Source organism: Lytechinus variegatus, chromosome 14, assembly GCF_018143015.1.
Source record: "Lytechinus variegatus isolate NC3 chromosome 14, Lvar_3.0, whole genome shotgun sequence".
Lineage (NCBI taxonomy): Eukaryota > Metazoa > Echinodermata > Echinoidea > Temnopleuroida > Toxopneustidae > Lytechinus > Lytechinus variegatus.
Window position 1 is genome coordinate 31,303,674 of NC_054753.1, and position 18,175 is coordinate 31,321,848.

General features: G+C 35.3%; 1 protein-coding gene across 1 annotated transcript in view; it reads right to left on the bottom strand.

Moving 5' to 3' along the window:
- Positions 1-12,306, bottom strand: part of LOC121427262 (ephrin type-B receptor 2-like) — a 36,481-nt gene extending 24,175 nt beyond the window's left edge. Inside the window, exons 1-2 of the mRNA XM_041623597.1 lie at positions 12,169-12,306; positions 1,249-1,334 (exon numbers count right to left, since the gene is read on the bottom strand). Coding sequence (XP_041479531.1) covers positions 1,249-1,334; positions 12,169-12,235 — 153 coding nt within the window. The 5' untranslated portion in view covers positions 12,236-12,306. The remainder of the gene's footprint in view (positions 1-1,248; positions 1,335-12,168) is intronic.
- Between the last annotated feature and the right edge of the window lie 5,869 nt (positions 12,307-18,175).

Below are 18,175 nucleotides of genomic sequence, written 5' to 3' on the forward strand. Positions count from 1 at the left end.
TTCTGTACAACATATCTTTGCAATATAGAAATATAAGCAAGGAACAAAAGGCAGAGCTCAGTTCAAGCAGTTATCACTGAGGTGTGAGACTCCAGTCTTGTTTACAGTCTGACCTCTTAACTTTGGACTACTGAACCATTGTAGGAGCTAGACCAACTTAATGGACCTTTAATGGTCCACTCTGTGTACAGTTCATTGTTGGTGTGAATGTTTATACATATGATCATGCCCCCATGATTTCAAAGGCTTTTTAAGGTAATTGCTATCATTAACCAACATTATACACAACTCAGTTAATGAACTATCTTCCGGGGGGGGGGGGGGGGGGGGCACTTACATTGACGAGTGGATACCATGTGCAACCCAAAAAACACGGGAAAAGGACGTCTTTTTCAAGATGGGGCATGTTACGTACGTAACATAATGAGGGTGTCAAAAACACTAAAATAATTGAAAAAGGGTATCTATTTTGCTAGGAATTAAGCTATGTGTTTAAGGTCAAATTTTCGAGGGTTTAAAAAAATCAAGACTAAATTGTTTTATAAAGGATGTACTCTTTGACACAAGAGTCAACACTATGTGTTTTGTGTACGATTTGCGCGAGTGTGGCTGTACTAAACCCAAAAGGTAAAACCGATGACCATGACAAGGAAATATCGCTATACTTGTTAAGGGGTTCAATTCAGGGAATACTTGCCAATAGTATCATTTTTTTTTCCAATACTTGTCAAGAGTAGGGTTTCACATGCAAATACTTCTTAAGGGATGCATTTTCAGAATATAGAAAATATGTGTTTAGGGTGCTTTTTGAGATCTCATGGTCGCACATGGTATCCACTCGTCAATGGGACTGCCCTACCCCCCCCCCCCCCCCGAGACTATCCTTCCATACTGAATCAAGAAATATTTTAGTCACACCCCCTCCCTTTCCTCCTCCCCATTTATACATCAGAGAGGAAGGTGATCGCTGATATTCAAGCTTCTACAAGTACTACTTTCATTTCAACATATAGCTAAAAACCTGAAATAAATATCTTTCAACTTACAAAAAAAATGTACATAAGATCTGGCATAAACTTATTAATTTATCACCAGAAAGACAAACAAAGATACATTCTGATATGTCTTTGTGGCTCAAAAATAACAAAAAAAGACAAAAACGGACACTCAAAAATTGTACCATAAAATATTTAACACGATAGTAAAGATATTTTCAAATTAATTAATAAGAGATTGTGGTTTACTTACCCCTACATATGTTTGTGAATCTGGATCTTGTGGTGGATATACTGTCCAATATAAACCAGGAAAGTCATTACTATCATATAATTTAACTGTAAATGAGAAATTAAAAATTGGGAGATAAAAAAAAAACAAGCGTTAATCATTGTCAATTCAATCAATACCCATCCATACATTTACAATTCAGTATTACACTAATATTTCTTTCATGTCATAGCACTGTTTTTACAAAAGTTAATGATTTAGTTTTCCAATTTTACTTCAATAAAACATAACTCATTTTATTTCATACAATCTTATTTAACTACGTTATTTCAAAAATACGCTTCAAAATACATCACTAGAAGACTTGTTCATGAATATATTTGAATGTTGTGTTTTCCCATAAACAAAGCACACTTTCTTTTTTTCTTCCTCTTTTTTGTGTATTTTCCGCAAGATTTCACTAAAGATTTTTTTATTTCATACCTAAGTTAGAGAGGGAGGGAGGTGGCAATGACCTTGAATGTATGTGGCATTTTATTTAGCCGGAGATTAAAATCTCTACAAAAGCTTTATTTCCCAATTCTCCTTCTTCTATTCCCGCTATGTAACCATCATCTTCTTGGCAGTCCATCCTCTATTTTCGTTCTCCTCCGCCAAAATCTACCCGACAGGGTTGTGCGGAATCACGTTTCCATCCCTCGCATCGAAGCAAAGACTCTCTCATCGCAAGCATTACGACAGCCAATGCTCATCGACCTCGGGCGAGAAATCCAAGTCCGCTTCTTTTACCTACCCTTCTCTCCTTTTTTATTGCGAAAAATACTTTGAAAAGGCTTTGAAAAAGCGGGCCGGCTACTGTTGCGCTCTGAGGGCCCGAGGCGACTGTGAGAAGAGTCTATCCTAGGCTTTGCTACTAAGCTGGTAGCATGGTACAACATGTTTCAACAATTTTCTTAGCCAAGCAATAGCATCTCTTCCATGTCCTCATCTGTGGTGACCAATGTTATCACATTTATGACTATTTATTGTACAAAACTTACAAATTTCAAGAAGAAATAGCTCTTTGCTTATGTATAACATAAAGCAAATTAGTAAGTTCATAATGGAAGATGATTAAGGTAGCAATATGTGTCAACCATTATATAAAAAATTACTTTATAGACATGCCATATCAAATGTACTTGTTTAATACATGCACTGGGTGGTTACACAACTGCAAGTAACAACCATTACCTAAAACATTTCTTTTTTTATACATTGCTATTGACGAAATATAATAGGATTTAAATCATGGAGAGCAAGTTGACTCATTTCATTTCTATCAATTAACAATTAATATATTTCCTGTTACTCCTTATTTTGTATTTTATTTTCATGGAATTGGGAAACATTCATCTAGGTATAGCTTGGCAGTAAACATGAATGTTATTTCATCCTGTCAAACCTCAGCACAGTAAATTCAATTACTCTCCCATAGTTTTCACCTAACTTAGGATTATAGCACCGATAAACAGATTGAAATAGGAACTGTGAGTACTGAATTTCTTTCCGTGGGGGCCCATCGAATGGCGAAAGGGGGGATGGAGACGATGGCAACGAAATCAGAGTTCCGCTGTGCGTCGTCTGCAGTCGACTTCGTACACTAGTGGCGGGAGGAGGGCGACCACCGGTCATGAATTATGCATGCCATCTCTAAACGGAAGCATTTGAACACATAGAGGGCTGGGGGGCATTGTGCATTTTAAATGCAGTGAAAATACTTGTTTCTAAAGCTGGGTATAGCCACATAAAGGAGAGTGAAAGACAGAGATAGATGATGATACAAATAAACTACAAGAGAGAACAGCTGCTATACATGTTATAATTACATTGCATATTGACGAGTTTTAATCTGTTTCAATGATACATCTTCCCTAATATATTTTCTTCTTTCTTTTCACTTTACCTTGTGTACTTGACATGAGTGGATTTGGGGGGCTCATTATGAATCCTTTTTCTTACCATTATTATTTTTATTATATCCAAACCATAATTTTTACTTGTGTATTAATTTTCTTTCAATCGACTTAATTCTTTAATTCAAATTTATAAAAATACAATTCTTTATTATAGATCCATGGAACATATTCGTTAGTTCCAAGGAAGAAGTCCATACACATAAACTCACATGAGTAGCTAATGTATTTCACAAGATGAAGCAGAAGTAGATATCAAAGAGACATGATTGGTGCATGATTCTTATTCCATTCTTTGTTGCAGGATTATTCTTTAAATCAATTTCTATCAAAGGTTGTAATTTAACCTCAAAATAAGTCATCACTTGCCTCGAAAATTAATACATCAGAGGCATCAACCCCCATATAGCTAACAGCAAAATTCCTCAAATTGTTAGTATTTCAATTTAGCCAAAGATGACAAAGACAGCATTACATACATATTGTAGTTCCATTGATAAGCTTTGACTGGTCTAAATTACTTCTACTCCATCGGCTTCTTTCATAACTTATTTTCAGAGGGGGAGCACTTGTTTACAACCGCAAACGGACAAAGGAAATTCCTCCGAAGAGCCATGTACCATTGTTGTTTGCATTGTTGGTGTGAGTTGGAATCTAGAATGAAGAAAACCTTTGTCGGGTTGGTAGCATCCATACTGTCATCTTCCATTCCCAATGGGTATTAGGTCAAGAGAGAATAAGGGGTGAAAAATCAATTTGGTGCGCTCAACACTGCTGGTTAATTCCCGGCTGGACCTCTTTTCTAAATCAATGCCAATTTTGTCACCGAACATGCATAAAGACGAATACATACATACATACACCGTGGAGGTAATCGTCGGAAGGTTTTTGGCGACGGGTCGTGTCGGGACATGAGAGATTTGCATTGAGTACAAAAAAGATATTGGTCACCAGCACAGGACAAGCAGCTGTGCTGAAGACACATAAGACATTCTGATGAAGATATATCATGGAAATGAGGTCACACTTTAAGATGGAATTGCAGCGGGGGAGGGGGGGGGAAGAGACGAGGAGACAACTACTATAGATGCACTTTCTTATTGAGTTTGTTTGTACATCTGTCTGTTTGGTGTGTATGTCACTATCATCCCTTGAGAATGTAGGATTGCATCTATTCCATTAACTGGTATCAGGATATCCAGGTTTTCTTTCATACACGCACATTTCTTTTTATTACTTTCATTTTTAACCCAATTTTCTTTGAATATAATAATAGAATATAATACAATAATTCCATATTTCTCCCAGCCAAATGTAAATTATGTTTTTAAATACTGTCAATATAACCAATCATAACTAGGACTTGACCAAGGCTATGTTAATTGTAGCTTTTATGCAACTTTTAAAAATAAATATGAAACAAAATTTGATGTGACAAGTTAAATGTGAATATAGGGTTTAAAAACTACAACAAAATAATTCATAAAAAGGTAAAGTTATTATTCTTGTAAACATTCTTGATATACCCCTCACTACAGAAAAAATGGTTGTTTTGCTCAATTCCTGGACTGTATCCATGTAAATACACAGAAGGGTGATTAATCACCTCTGTTTTATATAACGGATGAGTATGATTCATACATAAATGAATAAATGAGATAAATACTATTTCATCAAAAAAATTGGGTGGGAGAGTCCTACATGCACCTGACAAACAACTTGTAGCATTTTGCATTTCAAACCCAATTTTCATCATTCATCATTAGTTTACTAATCGGAGAAGCCATTAATCTCAGATGCATCATAATAACCAAAACTTTAAATGTGAAAGCCACTACAGTACAGACACCCAATGGTACACAAAAGAGAATTCCAAGCTTTAATTGCAGTAAAGGTATCAAATATTCATGAGAATTCTCATAAAATATTTGTGAAATTGATACAGAGCTACTCAAGCGGTAGGTTTCCACAAGACTGTGTGCATGCTAATGGGTATATTTATTAGGTAGGCATTGTAAAGCACAATGGAAAGTGTATTCACTGGGTCTGTTTCTTGTTGACATTTTAAATGAACTCTACTTGTTACTGAGATTTTATTTTGATTCTTAATATTACTGGTCAATTGATTGAATTAATATATGATTTATTCAAATTATTTCAAAACCTTAAACAATCATTCTAAATATCTTTTAATAAGAAGTAAACAAAAAGGATGGACAAATTGATTGACTACAGTACGTAGCATACCATACATTAATTATCCATCCCAACTGACATATTTTAAACAGAGGTCAATATATAGAATATAAGGGGAAAGCCCCACAGTATTTGCCTTTTCTATCAGACCTCTAACCTCCACCCCCCCCCCCAAAAAAAAAAAGCTGGTCCATTTTTGTGTAGCACCCTTCCATCAAAAATCCAACAAATATGTCCTTTTCGCCTCCATGTATAGGCTGCTGATCATTGATAGGACCTGTGTTGGATCTACAAGTTTACAAAATATCCCCAAAATATACAAATCTGATTAAAACACATGATAACAAATATTTAGTTTAACACAAACTCATTTACAGTAGGCCACAAATATGTTTAATTAGTCATGCAAATAATGATGAGTTTCATTTCCTAATAACCAGACATGCCAAATGAACTGCACTAATGATTGCAATGTACACCATGCTCTGGGGATATTGCTTGATATGTTTCCGCTCCAGTTCATAGACCACAGTATGCTAATGAATGGTGGCAAAATCAATAAAAACAACAACTACAACCACCAAAATTGATTCTCATTAGCATATCTTTAGAAATGAGAATATGAAGTCAGCATAGGACAAGTTTGTGACACTGTGCAAGACAAAAGATCACAACATTTGACAACACATTTACTGTGTAATCATTGGGTCCTAACCTTGTACCATAGAGCTAATAGCTCTATGCTTGTACTATGATTATGCTATCTGGAATGTACATACCCAAACACAACATTGAATCCATCCATATTTCCTCAAAATATAATACTTGTGAAGTCAACTTCCTAAACCAAGCACTATCACACAGAAAAAGTTTTTTCATTTGGAAATACTAAACCTACTCAAGTTTAGTTTTCTTTTTATTTTTAAGTTTAAGTAGTTGTTTTTTTTAGTTTTAGATTTATATTGCAACCTGCTGGCCTCGGAGGAACCAACTTCTGACAGAACAGTAGAAGACTGCATGTAACCTGTGGCTATAACAGGGGGGGGGGGGCTTACAAAGAAGAACAAATGCACCTATGTAGTGATCCAGTAATGATGCTATATCAGTGCATACATTGTCATTTGTCAGGCATATACTAAAGCCCCACCCCCCCCCCTTCAAAATAACCAGAAAAACAGAATCCAAACCAAATAGGACCAAAGATTCTATTTTTAGGAAGCAAAGGCCAGTTATTCTTCAGAAACCAAAATCTAGGCCTACGTGGAAGTTGCAGTACACAGTCCAAAGGCTTCACTGAGAATGACAATGTGAGTGAGAATGAAATGAGATGGTAATTTACTATGCCTAAAAACTATCCATCACATATCTCATTCCACTCATCAACTGTCATTTAGAAATATTGGACATCACTAAGATGGAGCCCACACTGCTAGCTGGGGGTGTACTCCAGGGACATACAAAGTTCATGTTTTGTGGGCTCAACCACAAATTACATGGCCACTGGTTCTCAACCTGGACAAACCAGATGAACACCATCGTTCTCAATGTAAGAACAGAACTGAGAGTGGGGGAGAGATTGAGGTGTGAGAAACGGTAAGCACCCCCCTGAGTTACGACAATGGAATCCTCACCATCTCATCTCCCCTCACCCTCCATACCGGTCCCATGGTCTATAACATTCAGAAGGTAATGGCTCTGGTCTTTTGCTTGGTATACTCCTAAACAGATGACGAGAGGCTGAAATTGATCCCTCATGGCCATTAAATGGTGGCTGTACAGGTATGCGGTCAATATGCCAAAAATATGATAGCAGGAAAATTGCTTGCAAGACATTACGCCGTAAAATGCAAGATTTCATCGCTGGATCGAACACAGAGGCTCAGAAAATGAAGCAATAGCTTGCCACTCATTCTAGGAAACATGAATTCTTTGAACAGAAATATAAATTTGCTCCAAAAGTTTTCATAAATTTTTATATAGTACCGTGTTTTGATAAATGAATATAAAGGGTAACAAAATGAAGAAGAAAATCTTGTATGAGTGTATAAGTGTCAAAAGCTGTATAAGGAAACACCTACAAATAATATTTTTGAAAATCATAATTCACTTATTGCTTTATTCATTGCTTTTCATAATTATGATAGACGTAAAGAGGTTAAGTGTGGTTGATGTTGCCAATTTGCAACCCATAAAGATCTCTAATTTTCCAGTGATGCTCTGATGCCTGTAGGCAAAGACTAACTCTTTTAATATGAGCTGTTAAATTGTACCTCTCTTTCTCTCTCTTAGCTGATACAGCACAAGATGAATCTTCTACACATCTTATTCTTTCGTGCAAGTAATAAGAGCAGCTTGTTTTCGCTGCTCTCTGATGACGGGGTAATGACATTAAATAATGCATGTCCACATCGCCATCTTGTGAGGTTTGCAAAATTGATCACCCTTTTCTCTTTACACCTTTGTCCATCGATTTACTACTTGTAAGAATGCTCTTTCTTCACTGTCTCTTTCTCTCATTGCTTTGAGTTACTTATAAAATATGAAGCAATATACTTGAGAGTGAGTGTAAAAAAAATTGGGTGAACATGAAATGTCATACTCCTGAGTTTAACTTGAAACTTGAAGCAAATTTCCCAGTGCTCTCATATAAAATCAGGGGAATAACAATTCAAAACTACTGTTATAAAACAATTTGGGGATCAAATTTATTTAGAAGATTACTTAGACTAGAGGCCAAATTGTTACTCTTTCTGCACTAGAGAAACACAGCTTTTAAATTGAATACATGTATATTACACAAAGTACTTTTTATTTACTGGTGTTAATGGTCAGGTTCTAAAAGCTCAAGTACTGTACAGCCCAGGAATACTCAATCAAGCACTCTTGCAATCTGTGCAATTTAAAATAGTCACATATGTTAATAATCAACCAAAGAAACGAGTTTGGTCTATTTGTTCATTTATCTAGTGGTATGTTATCAAAGTGTGTCAAACTACATATAGTTGTTAAAGGGGGTCCCTTAATATACAAAATATGGTTCAGATCTCAAAATTTAAAGAATCATATGTCTATATGACCTGTTTATGAGCATTTCAAAGAACAATTCATGGGCATAAAATTATTTGTTCCATAATGTATACACTCTTAAGAAATAGAGGCATAAGTCTACATCTTCCCAAATTAATTAAGTTTTATTTAATTCTGGATTTCAAGAATTAGAAGTCTTGAAACCAACTGTATAATATATGTAGCTGAATGGTATTCTCAGTAACATTTGAAAACAGGTTTAAAATATTGTATCTTATAGAAGGAAAAATAAAAGGCCTGAATATTTTCAAAATGTTTATGGTTTTACCAGTTAACATTGCTTCCAAGAAGTATAGATATTCAATTTATTTTGAAATAATTTGACCAGATAGGGCCTACTCATACGGTCAAAAGTGTGTCAAGAATGAAGAGTTAACAGCTTCCAAGGCATATAAAACAATTACCCAGATGACACAAGCAAGAAAAACTCTTACACAAAGAAGAAGAATTCACCTATGACCCCCCCCCCCCCCCCTTTCCATGGTAATGTCAGATTCACTAAGGATCAGCGACAAACTGACTTTCAATGTGGAGCCAAAAGTGAATGCTTTCAACCCTCCTTCCTGCATTCATTTTGCATTATTTTTAGGCATAACATAAACGAAGGAGACACAGCCAGTCTCGTCTTCTCCGCCACCTCATCAGAATATTCACAAGAGTCATTTTCCCCTGCTACTCCGAGATACTTCATATTTTGAAGAGCATTATCATGTGAGAACCTCCCTATTTCTTTATCAGTCAGGGGAAAAGAAATCGCAGAGATTCATAACGGTCATAAATATGGTGTCTCGTATTTCTCTTCCCCTGCTGCCCAGGGGTCACCCAGTTTTGGGATGTACTAAAACATGCCACGAAAGTAGTAGACAGTGTTCCATACTGATTTACAATTTTTATATCATCTCCATAAATTTGAGTTAAAAATCAGTCTTCCCATCCAAAGAAACATTGATAAACATATGAAATTAATTACAAATATTTCCCTTTTTCTTTCTCTTATTTAACCCTTGGTTTTACTTCTTCCTCTCACTCTCTACACCTTCTCTTTTCTATTAGAGAATTCTTCTTTTTTTCTCTCCTAAATTAATTTAATTATTCGTAAATACATGTATGGTATATTTGCAGTATTAATATTCAATGCATTCATTAAAACATGTGATATGGGCGTATGTACTATTATATCATATATTACCAATTTTTTTTTCAATTATATATCATTTAGCCATATCCAGATGGAATTCAGCATTTGTCACTGATGATGCATGCTTTAATAAGTATACCATACTGATTTATACAATTACATGTACATTTTTTTTCCTGGGAAATAGAATACGATAATAAGGGTAACAAACCATTTCCTTTTTTAGATCCTTGTCTTTTCTGCAGACTGTTTTAAAACAATTAACCAAAAAGCTGCCACCCGCAGTGCAGATCAATGTATGAAGTCAGGACTCTTAAATTAGAGAGTGCAAAGCCAATTAACAAATCAATTAAAAACTATGTACTCTTCCCATATGGTTATATAAGCGTGCAGAATCTATATTGCCAAAACGTTGTGTCAGAATATACAGTCGCAGACATAGATATTAAATGTTAAAGAATAATTAATCTAAAGAAATTAATTAGATCACTAATAAAAAAATCATTTATTAATGAATCATATTTTACTCAATTTTTAAATGAAATAATTTGGAAAGAATCTGAAGGGTCATTTCTGGTCAACTACGGATTCCAATTGTAGCTTAAATTATTTGCAAATTGGACAAACATTTAATGATGAATAATGATGCACAGCAGTGGAACCTATATCCGGTCAAATCAGAACAAATACAATGTAAAATAGACAAGATAAATTATTCAGATTGACCCATCTTTTTTTATTTTTTATACCTTTAGCTGAAAACTAGCCACAAAATAGCCGTATAATGAAATGAGTTCCTTTGAAGAAGACGTGAATGGAAAACAGCACTCAAATGTGTTCTGAAGCTCTCATAAAATGAGAACACAAATAAATAAATGAAATAAAAATGGTGAATGTCTGTGGTTTGGGTGAATTCATTCTTTATTGGTTAAGCCTTTAAAAGCTTTGCCCTTTAGCCCTTTTACTGCTAACAATACTGGTTGAGATAAAGGAAAGGATCAACCTTTTTCAATATGATATTGCGGCATATAGCTCATTTTTAGTTCAAAGGGGTGATTGACTTGCTTTTCAAACTGGATGGAGGGAGGGGCTATCAAGGACTAGTCCTGATGCCCTGGGGCAATGAGAGCTGTCAGTAATCACTGCTAAACAAGCTATGGAAAATAGAACTATCAAATTATGTAAGAATATATGAAACAATCCATATTCATATTTGTTTAAATAAGCAATCGCCAATTTTATTTTTTAAAAACTGTTTTGATATGGTCATAAGCAACATAAATCATAAATAAGAAACCAGATTGGGTAAACTCGCTATATTATGAATCAAATCAAACTATAATTTCCTCAGTGGGAGGAGGGACTGAGACATAGATGCACAACAGCATTTATAAATGTAATTTCAAATGTCTTTTTTTAAATCAGATCTAGTAGGCCTATTGTGGAGATTAATTAAGGTAATTTATTCAAGATTTTATAGAAACAAACCCCAATCAATTATCTTTTATTAAAAATTATTTCACCTCCTGCACTAGCGGGTCTAAATATCTAATTTCAAATTTTCATTAAGAATGAAAGACATGATTTTTCAAGAAATATTTATCATTTCTATTAGACTATGTATTAAATTCAAGGCATGCCTAAATTCAATCACTGCTATTTAGGAGAAAATCCATTTTTTTTATGGAATAAGTTTTCTTATGAAATTCACTAGATCTATGCCATTCTAATCATTTTATTCTAATCATTTTATTTCATATTTACAGTTTGGTTACTTGTAAATTTTGTTAAAGTTGAAATCATGAAAATCATAAAAAGAATTTGAAGAAAACATATTTATCTGGCATATTTCGTATTTTGACCACGAAGAAAATGACTTTTGACAGCCGCGGGGCGGAAGATCTAGAATATAACGGAACCCCCGCTACACTTTGTCCGCCTTCACGCCCGGCACAACACGACCAGCTCGGCGGGCAGTCCACCACCATACCCGCTGTTCTATGATGAGACAGCACAGACTCAACACAACCCCTTTCTTTGATCAAAAAATCCCTTTGGCAATCGTTTGATTGAAAAATATTTAGGACGACATAATTCTCAATAAACAGATAACACTGATAATGTTTCCGAAGAATCCATAAATATTACACTTGCGCAAAGGAAAATACTATTTTTTTTTAACAAAAAAGATTTGCCTTAAAAAATACCACTGCTGCCGGAGTTTGTCTCCCGTAATTGGATTTAGGCTACCTCAATACCAAGCCAGGCCAGGTGCATCGGGGATGAGACTCAACTTCAATTCAAGTCAAGAAAACGGAACGGGAAGGACCGACACCCAATTGTGACAGATACTTTGCTAAATTAACCATAATAAATCCACTTAAAATGAGAGTCTGATATTACATTCGCTTAGATTAACATAATTATGATAAGATTAATGCGATAAGGGCGAAAGTTTGGAGGGTAAAACTAAAACTAAAGTTCCAAACTTTTTGTCACGCTGATCCAGACCAAAACTTTCACAAAATCCCAACAAGTACATGAAGTACGGGCATGGAAACTCACCTTCTTTTGCGTATGAAGTCCATACACACAAAACAATAAATATAATACAATTCCGTAAGTTATCCATATTGGAAAGAGTAATTCCGAGATGTTTTCAAAATATAAAGTAAGTCATTTCTCCCCCACTCCGGTAGCGAAGCACACACACCAGCCGCTTTACCAACAATAAATACACCTGTGGTCGAGCCCATCTCACCACTCGGCCAGCATCCATGTGCATACAACACACATAACTAGTTATTGGACGAATTCATTTGTGTACGGGGGTGTGAGTGAATGGCTTCAATCGAAACTCGTAATCACATTGGCAAATGAATGCAACGGTTTTCTAACGGACTATTGGAAGTGAGCCCTCAACGATTAGGTTCTTCGATAACAGACACAGACACCTACAGATCAGTGATGGTAACAAAAATCCACACAACGTCTTCTCATTAAAAAAAAAACATAAAAGTGACAAACTCCACGGTTTTAACAAATCAAAACTTTGACTGATACTTCATTTTTTAAATTAAAAAAAAACACATTTTGTTGATGAACCAAAAATATGGATGAAAAATATTCACTCCGGGATGATCTTCATGAAATTTGATTAAAGATAAAAATAAGGAAAAGAACATAACATTTTATTAAACGAAACATGTTTGAGGTTCACAATATTGCAAGAATCTTCAGGATTGAAGGAGGAAGTCAGTGTAGCTTAAAAAAAACACATTATCAGCCTAAAATCGTAAAACAGAGTAAATTGTATTTATACATTTTGGGATATCAAGGTAATTTCAAGAATGTAGCCATTCATTTAACGGTATGTGGAACAGCGTGAATTTGATAAAGGGGCAAATGTAAAAATTATGTCAGTAACTTGTAAATTTTTACTTTCACTCCTTTTTTTTTAGCCATTCATTTAACGGTATGTGGAACAGCGTGAATTTGATAAAGGGGCAAATGTAAAAATTATGTCAGTAACTTATAAATTTTTACTTTCACTCCTTTTTTTATTCACCATGTTCCACATACCGTTGTATTTTGTAACAAAATTCTTGAAATTACCTTGATATCCAAAAGGAAAAAAAATCAGTGTTCTATGATTTTAGGCTGATACATGTTTCGTTTAATAAAATGCTATATGTTCTTTTCCTTATTTTCGTCTTTCAGATGATATCGTGTCGTTCTTTATGGAATATTGATTAAAGATACTTTATAGCTTTTTTTTATAAATCCAACATCTATTGACATAGAAATTGTAAGCACGATTTTTGTTTTCTATAGTTTAATTGACTAAGGGCCTTCACGTGAATCTTCAACCATCATTATATGATGGCAATTCGTCTTTAGAATCGTCGGACCTTTCACATGGAAAATTCAAAATTCAAAAATTCAAAATTGAATTCGTGATTGTGATTAGCGTTCGTGATTCTTGTTCGGTTTTTACACGTGCTAAAAATTCGTCATTAGCCTATTTTTCACTATAGAATCATCGTTCAAATTACGATTTTTTTACCGTGTGAAACTGAAAGGGCGATAACCTTTTTTACAAAAAAAATAACATGATCTCCTAAGTTCGATGTTATTATCACCGTTTGTTTTCTTTTTTTTTAATCAGACCTATACCGTGTGCATTCCCGCTACTCGTATAACTTCGCATAACTTCTTGATGGTGATTTGTTGAAATTCGAAAAGTGTGCATTCCGCCAGCAATTATTAATGAATTCAAGAGTTTATGCATTCAAAATGCTTAGAAAATATAAATAAATAATTGTTGAATGTTAAGCTTGGTAAATCGATAGGGTGGTGACCCCCCTCCCGTTTTACGGAATCGCCGCCTATAAAGGACCATGTATCTCATTATATAGATACACACGTGACATCAGAGAAAACAAAACGGTTAATAAAATTATAATTCTCTGAATTTATTTGTATAATTCCTTTAGTTTACCAGTAAGAATTCAATTATTATTGCAATTTGGACTTTTCCGGTTTCATACGTAGGCCTACAGTTATACCATGGTCACATTTGTTCTACGGCGGCCGTACGGCGAGTCGAAAACAGCCGTTTTAACATTTTTGTACCAACTAAATATAGGTGGTTTGAATAAAAATGAATAAAACGGCTGTTTTCGACTCGCCGTACGGCCGCCGTAGAGAGAATGTGACCAAGGTATAGTGTCTTTATTTTTGCAGGATGTTTACACACGAAAGCAGTTGGAACAGGCCTATACAGTCATGTATACCAAAAGTTCGCATATATGGAGTTGCAAAAGAAAATGTTTAATTGATTTGTCGATAAATTTTGAATCGCAAGTCATTTTTACTCTTTTAACGTTAATTCAGTTTCTTAGCAATTATCGCTAATAAATAGTTCTGATCATACCTCTTTTGTAGTTCAGTCATTGAAAAGTGTGTACATATCGCATTTCTTGATTGAACGAAACAATGTAGTGTTGCGGTCTAGAGAGAACGCTATTCAAAACTTTAACGATTCGCAGAAAATTATACCAAATTATACCAGCATCAGTTTCATCTGGCGAAATCCATAGACAATACAATTTGACAGACTTTCACGAAAGAGATAGACTGTTGTTATTATGGTATAGTTATTACCATTGTTTTTTTATTAAAGCTTGGAATATGCATGGAACCTCTCGTGTTTGTGGCAGCGACAGATCCAGTATAAGTAGCGAGGGCGGTAAGAGGGGGGCAAAAAGAGACTAAAAGAAACCAACCATTTCTTTAATAAACAAAAAAAAGGGCACGGCTGAAGTAGCCACATTTAAGACTTCCTCCTCGAATTTTTTTTATGGTAAGCAAAATGAATAGATAAATAAATGATTAACATTCCTCAAATCACATCAACCAATTTAGACGCCATGTTGGCCTATTTATTTACACACCTTTTTTTTATTATATTATATATATTTTACCACTTAAATTTTTTCCGGGGGAGGCGGCGCCTGGGGTATGTAATTTGAATTTGAATTTATTGACAAACTTCATTCACTTTATACGAACATTTTGTTTACAATGATAAAATAAACCCAAGTATATCATATACATTACATGCATTTTCCATGGATTTCCAATTAATTGAAATAATAGATGCATTATATACATATATACAAAGAGGAATAACTCATTGAAATTTAATATATATAAAACATTCATAAATTTAACCTATTTACATCCAAATATATGTTTAAGAAGCTGTTACAGATTTCTTAGTCAACATTCGCAATTATTCTCAATTATCTTTTTGTTTTCTTGAAAGTCGTGCATGGTGTAATAAAGAATCATCATGTATACACTTCTCATTCGTGCATAATATTTTCCAAAGTTTCCGCAAATTGATATTATCAATACATTCTAACTCGTGCAAGTATCATTAAGTTTGGGGGTTTTTTATTTGTATTTTTATTAATTTCTTAGGAAGAAGGGGGCACAATATATTTCGCAAATCAAATAATATAATATTCACAATGAACATGGAGTTGAGTATACAAGAAAGACCATCATAGTTCATTCGGATTGAACAAAAGGATATTTTTGCATGTAAAATTGTGTATGGGTAATATCCCCTGTTAAACTTCATTGGCCAACAGGTGGACTTTGGTCGTTCTTATATTCATTATACTCAATTGAGGTTTACGAAGGAAAAACTCTTATCCAGTTCCGATATTGAAATGAACTTTTAAAAATATATTTCATTCTCTATTATCTTCGAATGAATTGTTATCTCTTGTGCTTCCACTATGATTTTGATGACATCGTATTATTTTTGGCGCGCGTGCATCCCAGCACGAACACCATACCAAAGAAAATCAAATCAAACTCAAAATATCAAAGAAATGAATAAGAGGAAATCTGGCCTGTGGGTCTAGAAAACTCTACACACGGGGACAAAAATTGACAATTTCCACTCAACACTGGATTTTCATCCTTTTTAGGGTATTCCCACCGCTTGTGATAATTTGGTGAGCTGCGGGATGTAGGTTGGACGCGTGATGGAGATCAAATTGATATCGTCAGAACTGGTCTAATAATTTGAGACTTTCTTTTATACTTCGTCAATTTCTTTACTTTTCTGCCCCCCCCCCCTCTATATTGACTTTTACTTCACTTGTTGAAATGTTATTATTACAGAATAAGTTTATCCCTCTTAATTAGAAAGTATTTCCTTTAGCTTATACTATGATCTAAAATAACATATTTCTGATTATCTGATTTATCAAGCAGCGGTGAAAGGGATCGTCTGAGTGGCTTGTCGAGCTTGCTATCCGTAAAATTTACTCATTAGTTCGATAGTATTCTGGATGTTGGACGTGTTCACAAGTTTTGATACTGGAATTTAGGCGTCATGCATGGTATTTCAGTACAAGGGTCATTTGATGGGCCGAGGGGTGGGGGGGGGGAGTTCATGGCCCTGGAGAGCGGGGATGCTGAGGCTGAAGCACCCCAAAGATAGTGGGTGCTGCGTATGTTAAACACCATAGGCAGCACCCTCCTGGAAATCAAGTAAGAGCATGTATGCTAAAAAGTAGGGATTTGACCAAAATCATCTTCATTTTTGGACGATATCTTTTTTTTTCAACCAGCATACCTTCTTCAAAAAAAAAGAGCGTTCCCAGAGTCCGGGGGGGGGGGGGCTATAACACTAGTTTGCCGCTCGCTGATTGAGGGGGGGGGGGGCTATAACACTAGTTGGCCGATCGTGTATTAAGGGGGGTGGACTATAACACTAGTTGGCCGCTCGTTGATTGAGAGGGGGGAGGCTAATAACGAGCTTGGTCGTATGTATTCGGCTAATATTATTCCTCGAACAAAACAAAAGGCCTATAAGCGTATCTATTTCCATTTCTAAGTTTACTCAAACATGTATCGCAGCCAAGGCCTATCCAGAGTATCATAAACGTTGAAATTTTCTCAAGTGATTACCCCGGATGGTTACAGTCAACAGTTCTGAAAACTCCTTTGTCCCAACTAATGTTTTTGAAGGGACAGAAGGTTCAAAAGAAAAGGGGGAAAAAATCTTTAAAAATCATGTGCGAGACATGCATGGTCTCAGGAGCGCTTTCATTTTTCGATCATGATCATTTATTTTTTTATTTTTTTTAAACAAGTGCACACCAAGTTACCAATAATGCACATAGCATTTCCGTTTATTTGAAAGTAAAAGAGCATTGTACATTGAATGCGTTGCTCACGGATATAGGTGCCGCGGCCGGGATCGAACCCCGGACTTTCTTTGTATATAGCCAGGCGCCTTAGACCACTCGGCCACGGCACCTCCCTTCATAGTTCCTCATATCGATATCAGGACGTCCCAAAACTTTGAATTGGGACCTTTCGCAATCATCACGGACGCTAGTATTAGGGTCCCCTAACACAAAAGTTAACGCTTAATCATACACTTGATTTTTAAGATTGATTGTGCATTACAGTCAATAGAATGAAACGTAGAAAACTGCTCTACGATCAATGCTAAGCTTTGTGTAACAGGGGGGTTACAGGCCCTACAAATCTGCTTTTCGTGTGCAAAATCCCTTTCCGCGACACCCGTACCGCATACATACATGTATATTACGACTGATGGCTGGAGATATTCAAAATGCAGGACCTAAAATAGATTTATGACATGGAGAAGAAATTGGTTTTTCAAACAAATCGAGAACATATTGAGTGAGGAAAAACTTACTGAATGAAGGCTTAAATATAGATCATTACAGTCCATCGAATCGATATTACATTTAATGTGGATTATTGGTGGATCACTGGCAATTGATTTCATGGATAAGATCAACCTCTCCAGCCGAACATTTCGCATGCGTTGATATGTACACATCATGTGCGATACCTTTGAACTCGTTTCCTTTTGTTTCTTTTGTTTCTTTGTTTCTTTAGTTAACTCCTTATACACAAACGATATGCCTCTCGCACACGATGTGAGGGGCATTATGTTTTACATTCCCAAGAAATGGGGATTAGATTCAAATTCCGGGGGGGGACCACTTCC